Source organism: Alternaria alternata (assembly GCF_001642055.1).
Source record: "Alternaria alternata strain SRC1lrK2f unplaced genomic scaffold CC77scaffold_7, whole genome shotgun sequence".
NCBI lineage: Eukaryota > Fungi > Ascomycota > Dothideomycetes > Pleosporales > Pleosporaceae > Alternaria > Alternaria alternata.
This window is the reverse complement of record NW_017306196.1, coordinates 740,553-760,937: the sequence shown is the minus strand read 5'-3', so window position 1 is coordinate 760,937 and position 20,385 is coordinate 740,553. Positions and strand designations below refer to the sequence as shown.

The following is a 20,385-nucleotide window of genomic DNA, read 5'->3' as shown; positions in this document are numbered from 1 at the left end:
TGCCCAATGTTCCAACCAATAATTTCCGTCGCGACATTCCCTCGTAGGAAACACTCATCGTGGCTGTGTAATGATGATGATGATAGTGATGGGGCGCAGGTGGTGCGTGGCGCTAGTGACCATGCTATGGAATGTCGTGATAGTGACGTCCGAATAATCGTCCGGTCGTCACCTAAGCGACGACAACTGACGGTTCGGCGCTTGTCAGGCGACAGACTAGTCTCTTCCAACGCTTGGTCGAGAAAGTCTTGGTGATGTCGTTATGGTCTGATAACCGTGGTTCGTGAATTCGTAATAGATGTGTAGAATTGGTCCAAGCGATGGACGTGTCGGCTTTCATTCATGAAGTTCGGCGACCCTTCTTGCTGCCAATAGTAAAAGCCCGTTTGAGCTTGCTTTCGGTGTTGATGGGTGATGTTGGACTTGGTGTCGAGCTGCTTCCTGACCGACGGGTCTCCGAGCTGCCGGATGATTGGGAAGAGGACCTCTTGCGGCTCTCTTCTGCGAGGATGTCATCCAGTGAGACGTTGAGATGGGGATGACTAATTGGGACCTCTTCGAGGTTTTCGACAAAGCGTGATGCCATCGTATTAAGAGTGGTATTGAAGTATCTTAGTGTGTATATATGTGGTCGGTGTGTAGATGGATGGATATGAGGAGGATGTAGATGTTTATAGCACCGGCAAACTTGTATAGACGTGGATGGCTACTATGATCTACAGGTGATGTGTCGCGGGAGGCGGCTTGTGATAAATGGTCCAGACCTGTGTGGCAATGTCCGGATATAGTATACCAAGGTGGTAAGCTATAGCGAAGACCGGAAATAGGTAGTAACGAGGGCGGAAATGTGAATGCTAGAAGCGATAGTAGACGATATATGCCGAAATATAGAACAAAGACTGGGTAAGCAAGGGCGGCGAAAGGTTTTTAAACTCATCCAGGGCGTGTGTGGATGAGCATGTGGACAGGTCCGTGTGTCCACGGCAGAAAGAGGCCAGGGACCAACGATTCAGGGTCTGTCCCGTCGATCGCGAGGCCTCGATGCATAATAACGGCGGCGCTAAGGCCAGGATATGACGTACCGACGCGTTCTGGACAGCGTTCCGCTGGCAGCCACTCGGTTTTGGTGTGGCCATAACGGGCGCGTAACCGCGTGCGACAAGTGTTTCTTGCACAGTTCCATGGTTGCGAGTCCCCGAAAATAGGTACGCTCGCAGGACTGTCACAGCTGTAAGGGTCGTCCAAGCCGCTTGGAAGTGTCAAACCAGACTTCGGACGTCTTCGCACGAGTGCTGGAAGGATTGCGCATCCGACCCGCCGCCTCTGCCCAGTCATGCGGAACCAAACAGCGGCGACCTTGGAAGCCTTGGGGTTATTCTTGAGCAGCACGCGCAACCCTTTCGCCACAGCTTGCGAACATTGGCTTTCGGGGTCAAATAAACTCTCGACTAGTACGTCTAGGATCAGCACGATCACCAGGCAGTCGCGAGACAAGACCGAATCCTCGCACTTTATCCATATCACCTATATTGAAAACGTGTCCGCACGACGGGATCCCGCCTGCAGTGTTCTCGTCGGGTCCGCTGCGCCCATCGCGTGTATGGCCGGCCTCTGACGTAGGACGAGAGCAATTCAATACCACAGCCACCGCTTTGGCTATAGTTTCCAAAACACGGCCTTGTGTGTGCGGCTGCCGGCTGCGCTTGCCAGCGAACGATTGCGACAGCTGTACAAGCTCCAACGAAAATGCCTGAGCTAGATGTGCGGTGTACGCGAAGTGCCATACTCGGCAACTAGTCTCGACATCATCGTGCAGGGTCCTCGTTCAAAACGTCCGGCGCCCGAACCCTTGTGGGTCTTTGACAACGGTAGACCCCAAACTTCTGCACCATCCGTCATGTCAAATGGTGCACGGAGCCGACTTTCGATCTCAAGTTGCAGATATAAGCGGATACACAACGCTAGCCGCGTGTGCAATCTGCTAGTCTTGGGCACCAATAGTTCTCATCATGTATACAACGTCGTGGCCAGCATACGACTACACTGGCGTGGTGGAACATATCGCAAGCCCATGAAAATTGCGTATGCTACCGGACAGCTTGGAGTTTGGGATAGAGTAGTGAGGCTCTAAATGAGCTGGCCTAATGACGACTTTCTCTGCATCATCTTAAGTGTGTATCGGCCCACGCGGATGGTAAGTTTTTACCAGCGTCCACCGCGGCCACGTCCACCCCTTCCGCCCCTCCCACGACCTCTGTGCCCTTGGCCACGCCCACCCCCTCTGTGTCCACCTCCGCCTCTCCCCCCACCTCGATTGGACCGCTGTTGTTCCGGCCTCGGACCATTTTGCGCTAGTTGTGCCCGCTCTTCATCTGACGCATGAAATATATTCGGGATCTGCAGTAAATTGCAGAATGACTGTGTGTGCGGATTACTGTACTCTTGCGGGGACTCTTGGACATGAATGCCTAAAGCAGGCTCGTATACCGGCGCAGTCCGTGTGAAATCCTCTGGGATGGTCATCTTGTTGGTAGCAATGATATTCTCCTCAACCCAACTCATCTCCTTCTCCACAAGAGGTCGGTAAAAAGCATCACCTTTGTCTGCAGGGACTTGCGCGTGTGGATCCCCCACCTGGAGGTGATCGGCAAAGACGCGAGTAATGGCAAGCCATTCTTTGTCGTACTGTAGCTGCAAAGGTCTTTGCAATTCAGCAGGTGAATGTGGCTCTATTTCCAACAACTGGAGAAAGCTTCGCTTGGGCAAGCACTTGTCAAGTGCGAGAAAGTTGGTTGTCTTATTCGTAATGTCTTCAGGGAAGGGCAAAGTCTGTTTTGGCTCAAAGGTTGAGCGTGAGAAAGATTCTGGTAGAAGACTCCGAATATCATCAGGGATTTGGGATTCGCTCTCCGTCATGTTAGATTTGGGGAGCTCCTTTGGCTCTGCGACTGGTACAGGCGGCGCCTCATCGTCACCCAAATCCATATCGAGATCAATCTCCGCATCATTCTTGGGCGCTGGGATGGGCTCCTCGTCTACGTCCTCCAGATCGATCTCGCCGTCATTCACGACCGTCGGAACAGGGTTGTCGGTATCGGGCGCCATATTCGGAGCTTCTGCGTGGTTCCATACAGCTGGAAACTTAGCATGCATATGGGCGCTGAACCAGTGGGGTGGTCGCAAGTGCTCGAGGACGTCCTTCGCGGCAACGCTACCGAGAGTGCCGTCCTTGGCTTCTTGTTCAAAGTCTGGCTTCCAGCTAAAGAGTTGTCGGTAATTGCCTTTCCACTCCATACCACGCGGCCAGTCATGGCTTAGACCGATATCCACCTGTGTGCGTATCTGAAGCAGTTTCCGCACGTCAATTTCCCGAACGTGGTAAATGCTCCTAACGTCATCACTATTGTAGGGCAAGCGCTCGTAGTGCGGCTTCTTGTAGTTGTAGCCTTTCCAAATACCAGACAACCCAGCAATGCGCAATGGCCCTAGCCGTATTACGTTGGCGGCACCCATGTAATATATCTTCGGGGCGGCCCAGCCGCCGTAGTATAGCTCCCACATGTAGTTGCTCGCTTCGTGGTTACCTCCAATAAATATAGTGAGGTACGGGGCTGTGCGCAAGCCTGAATAGTATTCGTGAAAGTCGTGCATCGCATAGTACTTGGAAGGCATCGATACTGCCTTGAGATCGGACGCATTTCGAACAGCCTACGAAGTCAGTCGCTGGGTGGACATTGTAATCGGTTTGCATACCTGAAAGTCGCCGCCGATGATCAAGAGATCAACATCTGGCCAACCTTTCAATTCACACGCTTTTGCCACAGATGCATAGATTTCGTGTAGCACTCCGTGACCGCAACCTTCTACTGCTATACGCAGGTTCTGCTGTTCTATTAACTCTGGGGCGGCCATACTCAATGAAGTTCGTAACCTGGTAGTTAGTAAGAACGAGCGTTATCAGCAACGCGACTACAGAGATGCTGGTGAAATCTTTGTTGCGCAGTGCATAGGCGCAGAAGTCACAATATACTCGCAGAGTATTTGCTGCAGTGGAGGCTGTTGTCGAAGAAAGTACGATCGAGGGACCTGCAGCACTAGCGTCGGAGGTCGGAGTTGCGATAAACTAGCGAGCACGTGGAGATACTGGACCTGCAGGAAGCTTTCCAAGACCTGCACAGAGATCATTTAGGTCCTCTCAACACATGGCTTCAGCAGACCAAACTCAACTGAGGGCGAAGTTCCTCCAAGAAGCTGCTTATATCCTCGCAGTTCCATCGCCAACGACGGCAGCGTTTCTGGGCAATGCACGCAACAAGCTGATTGAAGATGCTGAAGTCGACATATCGAGCAAAGAATCGGATGCTTTTCGTCGAAGTGTTTGCGGCGCATGTGGGAATGTAATGATTCCAGGATGGTCATGCAAGGTCTCGAACAAAGGAAACCAGAGAAGTATTGGCAACAAGTCATCGGAGCTTGAAAAGAGTATCTGCTATACCTGCTTGCGGTGTCAGCGAGAGACACATCAATCGCTTCCACGAGAGCGAAGACGTCGCAAATTGACCGAGAGATTACAGCCGCCAGTGGACACGGATCCAATCTCGGAGGCAACGACTACTACCAACAAAGAGGAAAATGTCGCTGCAAAGACTATAAACGCGAGCAGCAAGCAAAGACAAAAGGCACGAAGGGGCGGCTTGCAAGCTATGCTTGACAAGAAGAAGACGCAGGACTCGGGCGCGGGCGGGCTCGATTTCATGGACTTTGCGCTATAAGCTCCGTAGGGCTGACTGAAAGCGCACCTGCATGGAAGGGTCTAGCGACACCCCGCTATGCAAGCGCGGGGCTCAAAAATTTCCAGACGTTATGTCATCACAACTTGCGAAAGTTAATCCAGTTACACGCACGATTCCTCTATTCAACACCACCTACAACGTCAATAATCGATTGCAAATATGGCACAGCAACAGAGTCTCGCGAAGGACCTCTTCGAGGATATGGGCCGCAAGGTCGCAGAGGCGAGCGCCCAACAAGGAGACGACGACACAAAGGTCGTCGATGAGATTGAGAGCATGTGTATGAACTGTCATGAAGATGTAGGCGCGTTTGCAAGACAATGGTCGACTCGGCTGACACTCTCAAGGGTACTACGCGCCTTCTCCTCACTAGAATTCCATTTTTCCGCGAGATCGTTCTCATGTCTTTCTCATGCCCGCATTGCCACTTCAAGAACTCCGAGGTTCAGCCTGCTGGCGAGATCCAGCAACGGGGCATCAAGTTCACCCTCAAAGTCGAATCAGCCGACGATCTGAGCCGTCAGATCATCAAGAGCGACACGGCGATATTCCGCGTTGAAGACATCGACCTAGAGATACCACCTGGCCGAGGACAACTGACGAATGTAGAAGGCATTCTCGCGATGGTAGCGCAAGATCTGGAGCAGAAGCAGGAAGAGAGGAAGCAGGTGGTACCAGAGGTCTATGAGCAGTTGCAGGGAGTCATCAACACAATCAAGCAGATGGCAAGCGGAGAGAAACTACCATTCAAGGTCACCATCGACGACCCCGCCGGCAACTCCTCGATCGAGCCTCCAAGCGTACTTGGTGCAGGTAAATACTCTCGCAACGAATACCCACGAACTGCTGCACAGAACGAAGCGCTCGGTCTCGGCGATACCAGCGGCGAGGCCCCTGCCACGGAGATTCGAGAAGAGTACAAGGCTTCACAGATGTACCCGGAGATGCCTTCCGCCCATGCTCCCATGGTGAACAATGTAGATGAGGACGATATCGTGGAGAACCAGGTCTATTCGTTCCCTGCCAGCTGCCCGGGATGCACCAAGTCGTGTACTACGAATATGAAGATGGTCAACATTCCCCATTTCAAGCAGGTAGTCCTGATGAGCACAGTGTGCGACCACTGCGGATGTAAGTTGAACTGATCAAACAATTAGGGTTCATCAGCTAACGTAATGCAGACCGAAGCAACGAAGTCAAGACCGGAGGCGAAGTTCCCGAACTGGGCCGCCGGATCACAGTCACTGTAGACAGCAAGGAGGATCTGTCGCGAGACATTCTCAAAGCCGAGTCGTGCGCTATGTCGTGCCTCGAGCTCAACCTCAGTGTCGAACCCGGTACTCTTGGTGGTAGGTTCACCACGATCGAAGGTCTCCTGACCCAAGTACGTGATGACTTGAGATCCTCAATCTTCGACGCTGGCGATGGAGGAGACTCGATGGACTCAGAATCCAAGCAGAAGTGGAACACCTTCTTCCACAACCTCTCTGCCGCCATCAACGGCGAAGACAAGTTCACTCTTGTTCTTGAAGACCCTCTTGCCAGCAGCTATGTCCAGAGCTTTACTGCGCCGGAGCCCGATCCTAAGATCAAGGTTGAGGACTACAAGCGGACAGAGGCTGAGGAGGAGGAATTAGGATTGCTGGATATGAAGACGGAGGGTTACGAGGAGGAGCATGCGGCGAGTTTGTCGAACGGAACAACGACCAACGGCGCGTAGGGTGGACAACTTGGACCTCTCTTAGATTTTCTTGACTCCTCTTGCATTAGGTCGGCGCTTCGTAGATACCACGGCCTCGCCAGCCATGATCAGTATGATATGATCTCACAGCCCACTCTTTCCTTCTACCGATGCTTTGTGATGGCTACAGCGACCTGATATCTGTTGGTCCGACATTGGCACTGTGATGGTACCCGTTGCTCAGACATTGATTTGCGGTTTCTTTTTCTTAAAATGCCGCGACATCCTTCAGGCTCCAATCACACGTTACGCTCTCAGCTTAGATGATGTCGCGTTGCAGCCACTGTCTGCCTAATCACACCTTGTTCATCCTGCAAGCGGGTTTGCATGGATTGTGACGCTCTTGATCTCCATCTTCTCGAGCGGTCTTGACTTCTTGTCTACCTGAACGCTCTCCATGTCATCCAGCACCTCCCACCCTTCTAGCACTTTTCCAAAGACGGTGTTCTTCCCGTCTAAATGCGGTGCTGGCGCGAAGGTGATGAAGAACTGTGAGCCGTTTGAATTTGCGCCCTTGTTCGCCATGCTCACGATTCCCCTCGCATTGTGTCTCAGCGCAGGCCGAATCTCGTCCTCGAACAGCTGGTTTGGCGTATCATAGATGGAGGTGGAGGTCTTGGACTTTGGGTCGGAGGCGGGGGCACCGGTCTGAACCATGAAGGACGGGATCAGGCGGTGGAAAGGCGAGGAGTTGTAGAAGGCGGATGCGCAGAGGGCGAGGAAGTTCTCAGCCGTCTTGGGGACGGCTTCGCAGAAGACTTCGAGTTTGATGTCGCCCTTGGTGGTATGTAGCTGTGTGCAATTAGCAGCGCGTCCGAGATGGCACAGAGTTGGGACGCACCGTGACGGACATGGTCGCGGGTGCCGATCGGTCGTGTTTGTGGTTTGGGAGGAGCAATGATGGCGCACGAATCGGACCCTCGAAGTCGAGAAGCTCCTCTACCTCCACCCTCGCCGCGCCTAGAACATCGCGCGGCTATCCGACTGCGTTTACTGCATGCAATCACCCTGCATTCGCTGTCATCATCATTGCTATAGCCAGCATCGCGCTCCGCCCCCTGGGCTCTCCACGCTGGTAGACGTTGGACATCATAAGCGCCAGCCGCATAAGCTCCACTCGGGCAGCCCTACGACTCTCGGGACGTAATCCACCACAGTATTCCCGCCGCGCATTCACTCCAAACACGACCGTATCCATATCGCATCCCTAACCCACGGGCCCGCCGCGCATCCACCGGCGTCGCTGCCACCCAGAGCCCCGCTGGTTCAAGATACGAGGCGCCTACATCATTCCACCCCCACAATTCGCTGCCCGGAAGGCTACCTAGCTCCAAGCACGGCGTAGTTGGCCGGCGCACCAGCACATTAAAGCCTCAGACGCGCGACTTGGACGGGCCAAGCACATCCTGAAAGGCCATACCCACGCCCATGCAGCGCTCGCTGCCCTCCCAGGCCTGCGCTGCGAGAAACGAACATGTCGGCCTTTGTTCGCGTCTCAGGACCGCCAAACAGTAACTTTCTGGTTGGCTATCCAGGCATATCAGCAACACTCGTACGTGTCTCTACTCTCCTTCTGTTCTCATTGGACCTCTTGCGCTCCAAGTAGCTCGCCTGGAGTCGCTGTATGACCAACTTTCCTTCAGCAAGGGTACTGGCCTGATGCTGACACACACCACAGCCTCGCATAGAAGGCAAGGTCGAGATCCGGCCACTCATTGGAGTCTCAGCGCCCGTCAATGTCTCCCTCGTCACCATCGCACTACACCGGCGCGAAACAATACACCCGTCTGCCGACTCGGTCACGAAGAAGCACCTGGCAGCCCCGCGCAAGGAGATTACCGACATTGTTGGCAAGGAAATGCTCCTATATCGATGTTCACCTGGAAGAGAACACGAGAGCATACTATGCATGGACCTCCCGTTCGTCATCTTCATACCCTATGGGCGTGGTGGAGAGGAAGTAGCGAGGAGGGTACCGCCCGCGAGTCTACAACTACCTAGTCGGACAGCTGAGACATTCTACGAACTCGTCGTGACAGTGCAACAAGGGCCTCAAGAACAGAAAAAGTATCCTTTCGCAGTACCCATACAACGATACGACACCCTCTCAACATTTGGCATGTACAACCGACCAGAGAGCGCCGAACGAGTAACGGACCACCTGGTCACTCTTGGGATCAGCCTGCCGAGATGGAGCTACGGGCCAATGGATCCAGTCTCTGTATACATCAAACTGAGCCCTAATCCCGACTGGCTGAGCAAGGCAAAGAAGGTTACGATACAAAAGATTACTGTTGGGATTGACGAGGAGATCATCTTCAATCACGAGGGAGACGAACCGACTCGCAAGGTCAAAACGTTGGCAAAAACACAGCAGCAGGTCGGAGTGAAGATGCCTGAAGCTGGATACTTCACCAACCTCGGACTGGTCTTTCCCGCAAAAGATTTACGAGACAACGCAGGTATCATACCTAGAGGGCAGAAAGAATTCCCCATGTATGCTGTTACTGGATTCACGACAACTGGTACTCTATACAAAATAGAGTATTACCTCACAGTCAAGGTAGGCTGCACTTGAAACCAGATGTTGTGAATTTTGCTGACTGGGAGTAGGCACAAATGTCGTCAGCGAGGGATATTCTTCTCCGTCAGCCCATCGTCGTTTGTCCGTTTGACCACGCTGGCTGCAAAGAGGAGATGGAGGCCATTGAGCAGGCAGCCAAGGACGCCGCACACGTCACACCCGACAACCCCATGTTACCCGCCAGTACTATTATTCGATCCAATGACCCAGAAGGCTTGCGCGCACTCGGAATTGCAATCGTGGGAGGCGTACGGAAACCGCTCATTGAGTGAAGTCTCAGTCACGCAGAAGAGTTGAAAATTTCGACTGATGCGATTTTGCCATGTGGAGAACAGTTGTGTTGGACGATCTACATGTTCTATCTCGGCTGAAGGAAGAATAAGACGGACTTGAGCAACAGAATACAATTGGACTGAGGCTGCCAATGATCAGCTAGACGACAAGGACTGCGTATTCGCGATACTTTCCACACAAAACCCTGGATCGCACAACAATGCGGAACTATGCACAACACAGGCGCAAAATCGATCATGCAACCAGCGGAGCCCGGAGTCATATCGAGGCTGCCATCTGCAACACGCATTGAATCTGTTTGAACACAAAAGGCGCAAGGTCATTATACCCAGTGAGCTTGTGCATTGTATAAGGGGAGCATTTTCTTGGCTTTTACTGGCGTTACACGGAGGGGACGATGGGACGGCCGCTTGTTGTTCAGTTCATGATACCTTCGAGTCGTTCATTCCCATTATAATCATAGTTTGAAGGAAGGTAAAGGGAGAACGCCTCGGCGGGTACCGAGAAGATTTGTCTTTTTGCGAACGGCTGTATGCATGGGAGAAGGAAAGCGAAGAGAGTGAGGAGAGTCAAGAGCCACAGCCGTAGTAGGCGGATTGCAACAGCTACAACAGGGACTTTGGAAATACCACTACCATATCACTTCAACTTGATTATCTCTTCCAGAAACACTTTCGTGACAACCATCCTCATTCCTCACCATCAGGCCACTGGTCCACCAAACCCTCCGTGTCACCTTCTCCCCCTACCCTCCCAACCAAAGCCGCAAGATTCATCCTAACGCTATACCTCAAATATTTTGTCTCGTACCTTTTCGCATAACCTCCACCCAACCCTCCAATATCACTCTCCCCATTGTTTGGATGATGATGCGCAAATATCGGTGGCTGAACCGTTACACACACCCTCTCGTCTCCACTCACACCTATGCCCCCACCCTCCACAGTAGTATGAGAGTTCTGGCCCTGCCGGCCCATGTCAGGATCATTGCCAGCACACCACCGGCCTAGTTCGCTGTCGAAAATGCCGTTCCACCCACTTACGCCAAATTGATGGAGGAGGCGTCGGGCGCCGCGTTGGGAGACGGCGTAGCTGACTGTACATAGAGTCCCGCCCGTTGCTTGGTGATAGATTCGTGTGTGGGGTGGGAATGTGGTACCTAGGGCGTCGGGGTCACCTTGGAAGGGGTGAGCTTTCAGGTGTTGTGCAGAGGGGACCGTGAAATCGTTGGGTTGGGTTAAGATGGTCGTAGTAGTGCTGTGGCGATGGTTGATGGGGATGTGTGGACTGAGTGCTGGACGTGGCATGCCGGTACCGCAGTGGCCGAGCCAGAGTATGTCCCATTGTGTTGGGTCGCCGTAGGGTGAGATGTGGGGATTGCTACTGTAGGAGGGTATGGAAGATAAAGGGAGGGAGGTTAGTGTCTTTGGGAGGTTTGAAGTGTCGATGATCTTGAAGGCTGTGTCTTCTGTCTCTGTGTTTGTATGCGTTTCGAGTTTGTCCTTCACTGTAGAGATACCATGGTTCCCTGATAAAAAGCGTGATGCGAGTGCGAAACGTTGTAGATTTTGACGAATCCGAATGTCCCAGTCTACGTCGTCTTCGAAAATCAGTGCGGTGGTAAGATTATGGTCGACTATTCTTCAGGTTGTTAGCCTACTATCATCTCGTAATAAAGTTCAGAGACCATGTACCTTTGTAGAGCATTCATATGTGTTCTCCAACTTCCTCGAATGCCTGCAGAATGCTTCCTGTTCTCTTCTGGTGGAGGGTATGCTTTTTCATTGATGCTCCCACCCGTGACGCCTTCCACGAACTCGAGCTTGATGTTTGAGGCGGCTGCTGAAAGGCTCATCGCATCGCGACGGTCGGTACGGAATGGAAGGTTGAGGACCAAGATGCCTTCGAACTTAGACTGTGTTAGCGAACGGTAGTGTTGGTTGGGGCTCTCCCATACCCCTAACGTAGTGTTTAAAATGTCCCTCAGGCTCTCATCTTGTACGTAGGCAAATGAATCTGCCGGTATCAAGACTCCAGGCGTCCTCATGTTGAACCATAACCACAAGGCACCGAAGAAAACACGTGTCGTCAGCAATCTAGGCGCCGAGCTCCAAGCAGTCCTTCTCTTTGCAACCTCGAATCTCGCGCTGCTCTTCGAAGACATTGGTCTCAAGGTATCGATGAAAATGCGTCGCATACATAGGGGTAGCGTAGCAGGAGCGGTACTGCGAAGATATGAAAGAAAGCATGATCAGCTAGTAAGATGCAGCGACATAGTATGGTCAGAGGTAGATCGAAATACTATATTCATGTTGCTCACTTTCCAGGTTTGAGGCCTTCCCTACGACCATTCGATGCGCGGCTTGCCTGGCTAAATCAATCTGCCGAGCAGACGCACCCCGCGTACTATATGTTCCTATGCTGGGTGAGCAACCGTATCGCGTCAGCTGATGTAGCCAGGCGTGAACATGTGTTTCTGTTGCATTCGAGAATGGCATGCGCGAGCACGTGAGCAGCAACAGAGGTTCGCATGCAGAGGAAGTGGATACCTAGTGTGGCAACTCGCCGCGGAGGTTTGTCATCGGAATCTTTTAGAAATGCGAGCCTATCGATAGGCCGGCGCGTTGCGTGACTGCTTTCTCCGCGACATCGGGGCGAGGGATACGGACTTTCCAAGTAGTACTGCGCTCTTCTTTCTTTCTTCATTGAATCATTAATTCTGCCTGCATAGTAAGGTGTTTATTGTCTTCGCGTACATTCTTCAAGTCGCATCGCGATAGCGCCTGTCGCCCCTCCCCCACTAGAACACGGCGCAACATGAGCGCCATTCTTTCGGCAGACGACCTCAACGATTTTATTTCGCCGGGTGTCGCGTGTATAAAGCCTATAGAGACGCTTCCAGTGCAACAAGCAGATAACTCGGTGTGTTTGACTCGCGCGTTGCGTCATAGGCCGGCGCATTCTGACAAAGGTCATAGGATCCATACGAAGTCACGACCGAAGAGAAAGCCGCTGCAGCAGAACCGCCACCACCCGCTTCAATATCGCTTACGGACTGTCTCGCGTGCTCAGGCTGTGTAACGAGTGCAGAGGCAGTACTAGTTTCGCTACAATCGCATACCGAGGTCCTCACAACGCTCGATACCTACCCGTCGTTACGCACACCGTGGCTGGCACATAATGGCACAAATGGGGCAACAAATGGACATACCAGTAACGGTGTGACGAACGGTGTAAATGGACACAATGCCCAAGGAAAGCTGTTCGTCGCCAGCATCTCACCGCAGACTCGCGCAAGTCTGGCGGCCGTCTTTAACGTTTCTGAGGTAGAAGCCGGAAATATGATTGCGCAGCTCCTCAGTGGACCCTCAGGCTTGAAGTCTGGTGGCCACCAGGGAAGTGACTTCACATGGGTCATCGACACCAATGCCATGCGCGAAGCCTGCCTCGTAGCGGCGGCGGACGAGGTTACAAATGCTCTATCTCCCGAAGCACTCAAGGCATCTCCAAAGCCTGGCTCTGAGGGCGCAATAGATACCACACCGAAAGCACCCATTCTTACGTCGGCCTGCCCTGGCTGGATATGCTACGCCGAGAAGACACACCCATATGTCCTTCCACATCTCTCGCGGCTCAAGTCGCCGCAAGCACTTACCGGCACATTAATCAAGTCAGTACTCAGCGAACGTTACAACGTGCCACCGTCTCAGATATGGCATCTCGCAATCATGCCATGTTTCGACAAGAAACTCGAGGCTAGCCGTGGCGAGCTCACCTCCGCTGCCTGGTTACCTAGCTATGATCAATCTCAGGACAAGATAAGAGACACCGATTGTGTGATTACAGCCCGTGAGCTACTACACCTTGCAGCTGCTCGTGGTATCAACTTTGCTTCTCTTCCACGAACACCGCTCTCCTCTGCCGATCGAACACCCTTCCCAGACTCAAAGATCGACGCTTTCCTATTCCCTCCTTCGCGCCGGAAGAATCAGAGCGTAGCTGCTGGGCCCTCCGGTGGATATCTACATCACATACTACAAACATACCAAGCTCAGAATCCGGGATCCTCGATATCAGTCGCAAGAGGGCGGAATGCCGATGTGGTGGAGTACTCGGTCGTCCGTGGCTCAGAAACAATAATCAAAGCAGCACGGTTCTACGGTTTCAGGAATATCCAGAACTTGGTACGGCGACTTAAACCAGCCAAAGCCAGTAGGTTACCAGGCGGCAAAACAGGTGTAAGCAGAAGGCCAGGTGGTGCCACAGCCGCAGGAGAGGGCGTCAAAGATTATGCTTACGTCGAGGTCATGGCTTGTCCAGGCGGATGTACAAACGGTGGTGGACAAGTCAAGGTTCAGGAAGTAGAAGAAGTACGCGTCTACGAAGGGGTTCAAGAAGCGAATGAAGATGCGCCCGCACCGAAGCCAGGACCGAAGGAGCAGAAAGAGTGGCTCGCAAGGGTAGACGAGGCCTACTTCTCGGGCAGCGATTCGGAAGACGAGGCAAATGCGCGAACGAACGGTCACAGTCCCGAGCATGATGTCGTTGATGGTATATCGAGATCACGTATGAAGGATCTCATGGCACATTGGGCCGGCATTACGGGCGTCGATCAACAGAAGCTGATATACACATCGTATATCAAAGTAGAAAGCGATGTTGGCAAAAAGAAGCAAAGCGATATGGAACGTGTTGCTGGATTGGCCGTGACCGCTGGCGGCGGATGGTAAAGCTTTGTTTACGAAAGAACGAACATATTAGACACGGGCATGAGCATTGGGTGGCGTTCTTTCTACACGTATAGAACCGGAGCTGGCCGTGCAATAATGCATTCGCATCGGTTATGGGTTTCTTTGAAAATCAAATATATCTCATCATTGATCAGGATTATCGGATTTGGCATGCTGCAAGACACTTGAAGCCGCTTTTTCTATATTGCATGTCAAGGTACGACTTGCATTCTCACTGTAACCTCAGCGCATCCTTTTGCTTTCTTTTTTTTTCAGCCGGTAATATCCCCCTTTCATGCTACCAACCTCTGCGCTCGAAGAAGTAGAAGAAGCAACACTATTGCCTATTCACAGCCAGAACCGACGTCATTCCATGTCTTTTCCGCTGTGGCTGCACATGCAAGTGTGTATACGCAACGGGCCGGCCCTGATCCCCTGACGCCCTAACCCCCTACTGTACCACGCGCACTTCCTTCTCTCCACGACCACCACTCACAGGCTAGACGAGAGAGCGCAAGATACACAATACCAATGTCACTACACACGGACTTGGTCTGCACTTGAGCTGACGATCATGCCGTGGAGTTCGGCTGCCCGACGCTGACGAGGATATCGCTGTATACTCAGATATCGTCTTTTCATCTACATGTCCAGGAAGATGCTGTCCAAGCCAAGTGAAGATAACGTAAGGAAGGCCGGTACGGTATATTGACGATCTTGAGTAGGACCGATGGTGATCTCGGAGAATCAGGGTCTGTGGTACATAGGGGATATGCTTGAAGCCCAAAGCCCAAGCGAAGACGTGGCTAGTGTTGAGTCATCGTGAACGCAAGAAGGGTTCATGGCTGTGGCGATAACGCGGGTGATGCGTTGTCTGGTCAAGGTGACGCAAGATTATTGCGTGTCCTGTGGCGAAAGCACGTACTTGTTGCCGTCAAAGCGGATAGATATACAGGGTCTGGCATGGATGCTGAGGATAGAACAGTGTATAGTTATTGCAGTCTGATGCCGCAATAGGCGCAGGCAGGCGAGCAGCGTTCATTGATGATGATGGAGTAGCTAACTAATGTTACATATGAGATACGCGTTCGGTCCAGCCAGAACCGAGGCTTTGCAGTATGAAAACAGAATCCAGGTGGTATCAAACTCCTTCCCATGAGCCATACGCGAAAGACGCGAGGCAAGAAACATACAATGACTAGCCATCCTGGGCTATATGTCTTATTACATATTACAACGGTTGGTATGTGGGGGCTGAGAAAAAATCAAGATAGAGTACGCAAGGAGAGTGCAGGTAATAATGGTACGCAAGGAGAGTTGAAACAGGGCCAGTTGATCGCTCAAAAACTATTCTACCCACCTCCCGTGTACCAAGTTTTATCCCAAGAAAACAAGGTTACCTCCCTCGATCACCCCTTCCCTTTTAACCAACAAGGATATATGTAAATAATACTGGTGATGGTATGATGTAGTCGCCAAATGCTCAAACTGGGGGTATCCGCCGACGAGATGAAGCACATAAAGGAAACTCGGTCTAGTATAGTACGGGATAGCGCCAGCAAGACGCGCCAAAAAAAAAACTGAAACAGAAGCAAGGTGTACACAGGGTGTCCCCAAACACGGACAATCCCTGTAGTAGACCCGAGTAACTTGCTGACAAGGTATCGACAATTTCCCGCGAAATGAACAGACGATGATCTCGTGTCGATCCGCCACAAGTATGATGTAAGATGCCACCCGAGATGTTGACTCAGTAAAAGGAAATATGTGGTGGTGGTACAGAGCGAATGTGGAGCTGATATTGAGAGAGAGAAAAAGGACAACGTTGACGTTGTGAAATGGTAAAACGATGGTGGTTGCGCAAAAGGACGATGAGGTGTGTTATAACGCCAGTAACACCATCCCAGAGAGTGCGCTTTGCTTTTGAGGGCTTTGCAGCGCATAGCGTCTGTGTCTATCTTTCTGTAATCGTGCACCGTTCCAGACGGGAGAGCTCAATGTCGTACGGTCGTATAGGAAGCGACAATGAGCGGGTGCGGTGACCCAAATTACAATTATATGGATGGAAGAGCATGCAGCGAAGGCAAGGCGAAAAGAAGTATGGGTCCCGCGATGTTGGATATCATCGGTGTCGGGTTTGAGCTGCCATAAGGCTGGCGGCCACACTTGAAGCCCAGTCTGAACCGTCATCGGGCGGTGTTGGCCACTTGGAAACAGATTGCTCGTTCTTGCTCTGATGTTGGGAAATGTCCATAGGCTTGCTGGGTGTCATATAGTCAGATTGTCCGAACCCCACACTGTTGCGGTTCTGTGATGGAGACGGAGTCGGGTATGACACCGCGGGGCGTGGACCTTGAGGTTTCGGCTGGTCCAGTTTCTTTGCAGCCTTTGTTGCGGATGCAAGAACTTCGCTGAGCAACTCTTCTTCTTCGTTGGGAACCTCGTACTGATTTGACGGGTTAGACTTGTTCTGGAGCGCTCGTCGTGTCCTAGAGGAGATTGGTGCATTAGGTCCGTTCTCTGAGTTTCGGGGCTCAGGACCGTGAGGTACTGAGTGGTGGCGCTTGAGCATTGGGTTCGTTGCAACACGCGAGCTCCTAGTTGAGGCAGTCTGTTGGGAATGTGCCTCCACGCTGTCTCTGACATGCTGCAGTGCTTTGTCTAGCTCAGAGAAATCGGAAGTGGAGGCTGATTGGGCGCCTTGTGATTGATCCATGATCAAGGATTGCCTGGCGCTAGTGGCCGCCCATGGAGCGCATCCGGCATTGGCCTCGATGTCGTCTGAGTTTGGCGACATGGGAGTCTGATAACGGCCTGAGAGGCGTCGAGCGCGCTTGCGTAGGTGCGAGAAGAACCCCTCTTTCTGGCCGTTAACAGGAGATGTCACATCCGACTGTCCATTCAGGGCTCTCTCTGCCTCTTGTCGGTGCACATCCGCGTAGTGATTGCCGTGTGAATTGACGGAGAGCTGTCGTCCGACCTTGCTTGCTGCAGTGGCTTGTGCAGTAACTTCGGCCGAAAGTGGTGAGATCGGCTTGATGGAAGGTAAGATTGGGATAGGCGCGCCATTGTTGGAAGCCCCATTTGTCCACGTAGCTCGCTTAGTGGCAGCCGGGCGCTGCTTGGTCGACCCACTCACATCAGAATTCGCGTGAGCTGGAGATGGCCGAGGCGACAAAGGTTGCTGTGTGGTGTGTTGTGGGACTGCTGGGGCACTCTCACGAGCGACGAGTGATCGACGAAGCCATGACGAGGTCTTGGATGTGAGTTTGGGCGAGGCATCTGGTGAGTCCTTGCCAGAGATTTCGGATCCTTTGCGACCCAACAATCGAGACGACGAAGACTTAAGGCGTAGAGGATCAACAGCGTCTTGGAAGTACTCGTGGTCAAGAGCTTGTCGAGAAGTAGGCCTGGCGCGGGGGTCCCATAGCAGACACCATGTGACGAATTGTGCCAAGCTAGCAGGCCATTGTGGTGATGGCAGAATGGTGTCTATTGAGTGTGGGGCCATCTATGTGATTGTTAGCTGGAATCGTGTCTCAAGAACCTCGAGTGACATACCTTGGGGAATGAGAAGCCCAGCTTCTGCGCTAACCTGACGCCCTCTTTCCACTCACCGCCACCGACACGTTGGCCGTGCTTGTTGACCCAACCGCCAGGGCTGCCCATGATCTCGCACACTCTCCAGACTTGGTCAACCTCGTTTCCACCAGGGAAGAGGGGCTTCAGGGTTGCGATCTCGACAGCCATAGCACCCACTGCCCAGATATCGACGGGTGCTGAGTATTGGCCAGCACGTAGGAGCACTTCAGGCGCACGGTACCACCTGGTGGAAACGTAGGTTGTGTATGGAAGCTTGGAGTGTGTCTCCCTTGCTAGGCCAAAGTCGGCAATCTTGATCGTATAGGCTGGGGGTGTTGAAGGAGGAGTCATCATTGCTGAGTAACGTCGGAAGGGGTGGGATGTGTCGTTTTGTTGCGATGTTGAGACGAGGATGTTCTCTGGCTTGATGTCACGGTGGAAGAACTCGCGGTCGTGAATGTGCTCCAGTCCGGACATTATCTGGAACAAAATGCTCTTTACACTGTGCGCGTCCATTGGCTTGTGATCCCGTGCCTTCATGAGCTGGTACAGATTACCGTCCATGAATTCCATGGCAATGTGAAGCCTTCGGCTGTAAGGGTCCAGGAAGATGTCCAGGGCTGGAACCAGATGAGGATGTGGTGGTAGTGATCGTAGGAAGATAACTTCCCGAAGCTCGAGACAGCTCGAGAACGAGTCGAAAGTCTTCTTCATGGTCTTGATCGCGACCTGTGACGCGTCAGTTGACTCGATACCTCAGTTCCTGTGTAGCGTTGTACATACCAGAGTACCACGACGAGCGATGTGAGATCCCGCAGTTCGTACGCGTGCAAGCGCGACGCTGCCGAAGCTGCCGTCACCAATCTCCTTCATCACCTCATACCTCTCCTCAAGGGAGGCCCAGCCATGTGGCTGTGCTTGTGATTCTGGATGCATATTGATGTGAATGTACCCTTTTGTGTTGAAGATCTGTTATAGCAGATACTTCCAATGGGAAGGACTGTACACGTTAGGAGATGCGTCATGACGAGCGATGGACTGGACGTACCTATTGTGGAGTCCTTGGACGATGATGCTCGATGCTCGAGGGGGCTTTAGTTCATCTCATGTGACGGTTGTAGTTGCAGAAGGTGATGTTGGTTCTTAGACGTCTTGGGGATGTGTCGTAGAGTTGAGGGGGAGGGGGAGTTCAGTGCGTATCGAGGGTTTGAGATGCGATAGGAGCGTGTTGTAAGGGTCCAGGTTGATGCAGGTGCGGGAATGTCGAGAAAATGAGAGACGACGGTTGGGAGGGCGTGTGGAGACAAGCCCAGGACCACGGTAGACGGGTAGTATTCCGCAGGTTAGGATGTTCTAGTGAGGTTGAAAGAGGAATGACTTTGTGACCATAGCGCAGGTAGCTTAATGATCGGGCTGGGAGATTTGAGAGTGCCTGTGCGCTCGGGGGAGTAGGGATGTGGACTTCCGAATCGCAAGTGAAGGAGGTGAAAGTTGGCAAGGTCCAGTGATTCGGCTTGGGGCAACAGAAGACGGAGCGATCTAGCGGGAGCGAGATGTGATGGAGGTCAGAGCCACACGAACGAAAAGACGCCGGCTTTGAGAGGCTGCTGTGATTGATGGACGGCGCGTGTAATGAGAGACAGCAAGGGGTGCGGTACTGGGTCTTTGCACGAGTCGCCAGGCCAGACCAAGAGATTAGAGTGGAAGCGGCGCTCGGGGAGCGTTGTGAGTCGTAATAATGAAGATCGGGCGGCCTAGACGGGACAAGTGCGGTCAAAGGGCCAGCAGTCGGCCTGTTGCTATGGTGAGAGCGGTCGCTGCTGCGTGCGTTGGCACAGGCGGCAGATGGGCGGAGAGAGACGCGACGGGTTAGTAGTCAACGAGCGAAACACAATTCATGCGCAGCGAGACTGGTGGGGGAAGCGTGTGGATTTGTGAAGCGGTCAGCGCAGGAAGCATGGCGACGCGATTGTTTTTGGGGGAGATGCGAGTGTGGCGCTGGGGGGTGGAGTGGATAGGCGCGAAATGAAGACGGGGGCTGACAGACCAGGCTCGGGGCGAGTGTGGTGAAGGACGGCGCGAAGGTGGTTCCAAGCTTAGCAGGAAGGAGCGTTCGGCTGACCGAAGCAGCCTAGCGCCCAACATTGGGCAGCCCATGGCACAAATTGTTGCAAGATGTTTTTTTATCGTCTCCTTTCATTGGGCCCCCTGCTCTCACTTTTGCGGCCATTTGCACTTTATGATCCCCCACGTGATGCGACGTGCATCGCCGTGCCAATTTTGTCGTGCGCGCATACATGTGCATTAGCCATGCACGCGTGTTATGTACGGCCACGACTAATTCACCGCGCGAGAGACATAGCCTCACCTATGTACAGCGCACACGCTCCCCTCACCGCAAAGCCACGCTGAGAATATACACTTCTCAAGTAGCTGCCGTCTGCCTGCCCTTCGCGCCCCCTGGGTGCCTGCATCTATATTGCACATGCTGCACCCATCCTTCGATCGCAAGGGAACGTCAGGAACGTCACAGGCACAAGCAAGCATCAAGCTGTCATTTCGCTGCGGCCCACGTTTCCACCCCTTTCATCCTCGCTCCGGCGCCGGTTCCTGATTTGTGGCAGGTTCCTGGATGGCCGTCATGCAGCCTTATTCCATTGG

General features: G+C 52.8%; 10 protein-coding genes across 10 annotated transcripts; 5 read left to right on the top strand and 5 right to left on the bottom strand.

Moving 5' to 3' along the window:
- Positions 1-55: 55 nt before the first annotated feature.
- Positions 56-915, bottom strand: CC77DRAFT_1019152 (hypothetical protein). The gene has a single exon (XM_018524768.1). The coding sequence runs from the start codon at positions 584-586 to the stop codon at positions 341-343; it is 246 nt and encodes an 81-aa protein (XP_018387569.1). The 5' UTR covers positions 587-915; the 3' UTR covers positions 56-340.
- A 632-nt stretch (positions 916-1,547) lies between these two features.
- CC77DRAFT_786918 (hypothetical protein) lies at positions 1,548-2,167 on the top strand. The gene has a single exon (XM_018533176.1). The coding sequence runs from the start codon at positions 1,760-1,762 to the stop codon at positions 2,129-2,131; it is 372 nt and encodes a 123-aa protein (XP_018387568.1). The 5' UTR covers positions 1,548-1,759; the 3' UTR covers positions 2,132-2,167.
- Positions 2,168-2,202: 35 nt separating this feature from the next.
- Positions 2,203-3,912, bottom strand: CC77DRAFT_1060047 (lariat debranching enzyme; the record flags this gene model as incomplete). The annotated part of the gene is made up of 2 exons (XM_018528302.1): positions 2,203-3,708; positions 3,754-3,912. The coding sequence occupies 2 exons, from the start codon at positions 3,910-3,912 to the stop codon at positions 2,203-2,205; spliced, it is 1,665 nt and encodes a 554-aa protein (XP_018387567.1).
- A 290-nt stretch (positions 3,913-4,202) lies between these two features.
- Positions 4,203-4,772, top strand: CC77DRAFT_1060046 (hypothetical protein; the record flags this gene model as incomplete). The annotated part of the gene is made up of 1 exon (XM_018528301.1): positions 4,203-4,772. The coding sequence occupies one exon, from the start codon at positions 4,203-4,205 to the stop codon at positions 4,770-4,772; it is 570 nt and encodes a 189-aa protein (XP_018387566.1).
- A 90-nt stretch (positions 4,773-4,862) lies between these two features.
- On the top strand, positions 4,863-6,677 carry CC77DRAFT_786921 (zf-ZPR1-domain-containing protein). Its single transcript, XM_018533177.1, has 3 exons — positions 4,863-5,093; positions 5,141-5,924; positions 5,975-6,677. The coding sequence occupies exons 1-3, from the start codon at positions 4,953-4,955 to the stop codon at positions 6,511-6,513; spliced, it is 1,464 nt and encodes a 487-aa protein (XP_018387565.1). The 5' UTR covers positions 4,863-4,952; the 3' UTR covers positions 6,514-6,677.
- A 163-nt stretch (positions 6,678-6,840) lies between these two features.
- CC77DRAFT_1030101 (cyclophilin-like protein) lies at positions 6,841-7,387 on the bottom strand (the record flags this gene model as incomplete). Its single annotated transcript, XM_018526561.1, has 2 exons — positions 6,841-7,326; positions 7,376-7,387. The coding sequence occupies 2 exons, from the start codon at positions 7,385-7,387 to the stop codon at positions 6,841-6,843; spliced, it is 498 nt and encodes a 165-aa protein (XP_018387564.1).
- A 483-nt stretch (positions 7,388-7,870) lies between these two features.
- CC77DRAFT_787326 (arrestin domain conatining protein) lies at positions 7,871-9,468 on the top strand. Its single transcript, XM_018533179.1, has 3 exons — positions 7,871-8,086; positions 8,213-9,097; positions 9,148-9,468. Exons 1-3 carry the CDS (start codon positions 8,009-8,011, stop codon positions 9,388-9,390), a joined length of 1,206 nt encoding a protein of 401 aa, XP_018387563.1. The 5' UTR covers positions 7,871-8,008; the 3' UTR covers positions 9,391-9,468.
- Positions 9,469-10,101: 633 nt separating this feature from the next.
- Positions 10,102-11,609, bottom strand: CC77DRAFT_1030099 (hypothetical protein; the record flags this gene model as incomplete). Its single annotated transcript, XM_018526560.1, has 3 exons — positions 10,102-11,053; positions 11,107-11,321; positions 11,370-11,609. 3 exons carry the CDS (start codon positions 11,607-11,609, stop codon positions 10,102-10,104), a joined length of 1,407 nt encoding a protein of 468 aa, XP_018387562.1.
- A 397-nt stretch (positions 11,610-12,006) lies between these two features.
- CC77DRAFT_1019148 (LET1-like protein) lies at positions 12,007-14,453 on the top strand. The gene is made up of 2 exons (XM_018524767.1): positions 12,007-12,334; positions 12,391-14,453. The coding sequence occupies exons 1-2, from the start codon at positions 12,230-12,232 to the stop codon at positions 14,140-14,142; spliced, it is 1,857 nt and encodes a 618-aa protein (XP_018387561.1). The 5' UTR covers positions 12,007-12,229; the 3' UTR covers positions 14,143-14,453.
- Positions 14,454-16,264: 1,811 nt separating this feature from the next.
- On the bottom strand, positions 16,265-18,660 carry CC77DRAFT_932220 (meiosis induction protein kinase-like protein; the record flags this gene model as incomplete). Its single annotated transcript, XM_018534253.1, has 3 exons — positions 16,265-17,653; positions 17,704-18,453; positions 18,508-18,660. The coding sequence occupies 3 exons, from the start codon at positions 18,658-18,660 to the stop codon at positions 16,265-16,267; spliced, it is 2,292 nt and encodes a 763-aa protein (XP_018387560.1).
- Between the last annotated feature and the right edge of the window lie 1,725 nt (positions 18,661-20,385).

What these genes read in the sequence shown, in the direction of transcription:
- CC77DRAFT_786918 (XM_018533176.1), top strand. Translation starts at nt 1,760, where the DNA reads ATGTGCGGTGTACGCGAAGTGCCATACTCGGCAACTAGTCTCGACATC.
- CC77DRAFT_787326 (XM_018533179.1), top strand. Translation starts at nt 8,009, where the DNA reads ATGTCGGCCTTTGTTCGCGTCTCAGGACCGCCAAACAGTAACTTTCTG. An exon ending in CAGGCATATCAGCAACACTC is followed by an intron (nt 8,087 to 8,212) that starts GTACGTGTCTCT and finishes CACACACCACAG; the next exon opens with CCTCGCATAGAAGGCAAGGT. An exon ending in AGTATTACCTCACAGTCAAG is followed by an intron (nt 9,098 to 9,147) that starts GTAGGCTGCACT and finishes GACTGGGAGTAG; the next exon opens with GCACAAATGTCGTCAGCGAG.
- CC77DRAFT_786921 (XM_018533177.1), top strand. Translation starts at nt 4,953, where the DNA reads ATGGCACAGCAACAGAGTCTCGCGAAGGACCTCTTCGAGGATATGGGC. An exon ending in GTATGAACTGTCATGAAGAT is followed by an intron (nt 5,094 to 5,140) that starts GTAGGCGCGTTT and finishes GACACTCTCAAG; the next exon opens with GGTACTACGCGCCTTCTCCT. An exon ending in AGTGTGCGACCACTGCGGAT is followed by an intron (nt 5,925 to 5,974) that starts GTAAGTTGAACT and finishes AACGTAATGCAG; the next exon opens with ACCGAAGCAACGAAGTCAAG.
- CC77DRAFT_1019148 (XM_018524767.1), top strand. Translation starts at nt 12,230, where the DNA reads ATGAGCGCCATTCTTTCGGCAGACGACCTCAACGATTTTATTTCGCCG. An exon ending in TGCAACAAGCAGATAACTCG is followed by an intron (nt 12,335 to 12,390) that starts GTGTGTTTGACT and finishes CAAAGGTCATAG; the next exon opens with GATCCATACGAAGTCACGAC.
- CC77DRAFT_1019152 (XM_018524768.1), bottom strand. Translation starts at nt 586, where the DNA reads ATGGCATCACGCTTTGTCGAAAACCTCGAAGAGGTCCCAATTAGTCAT.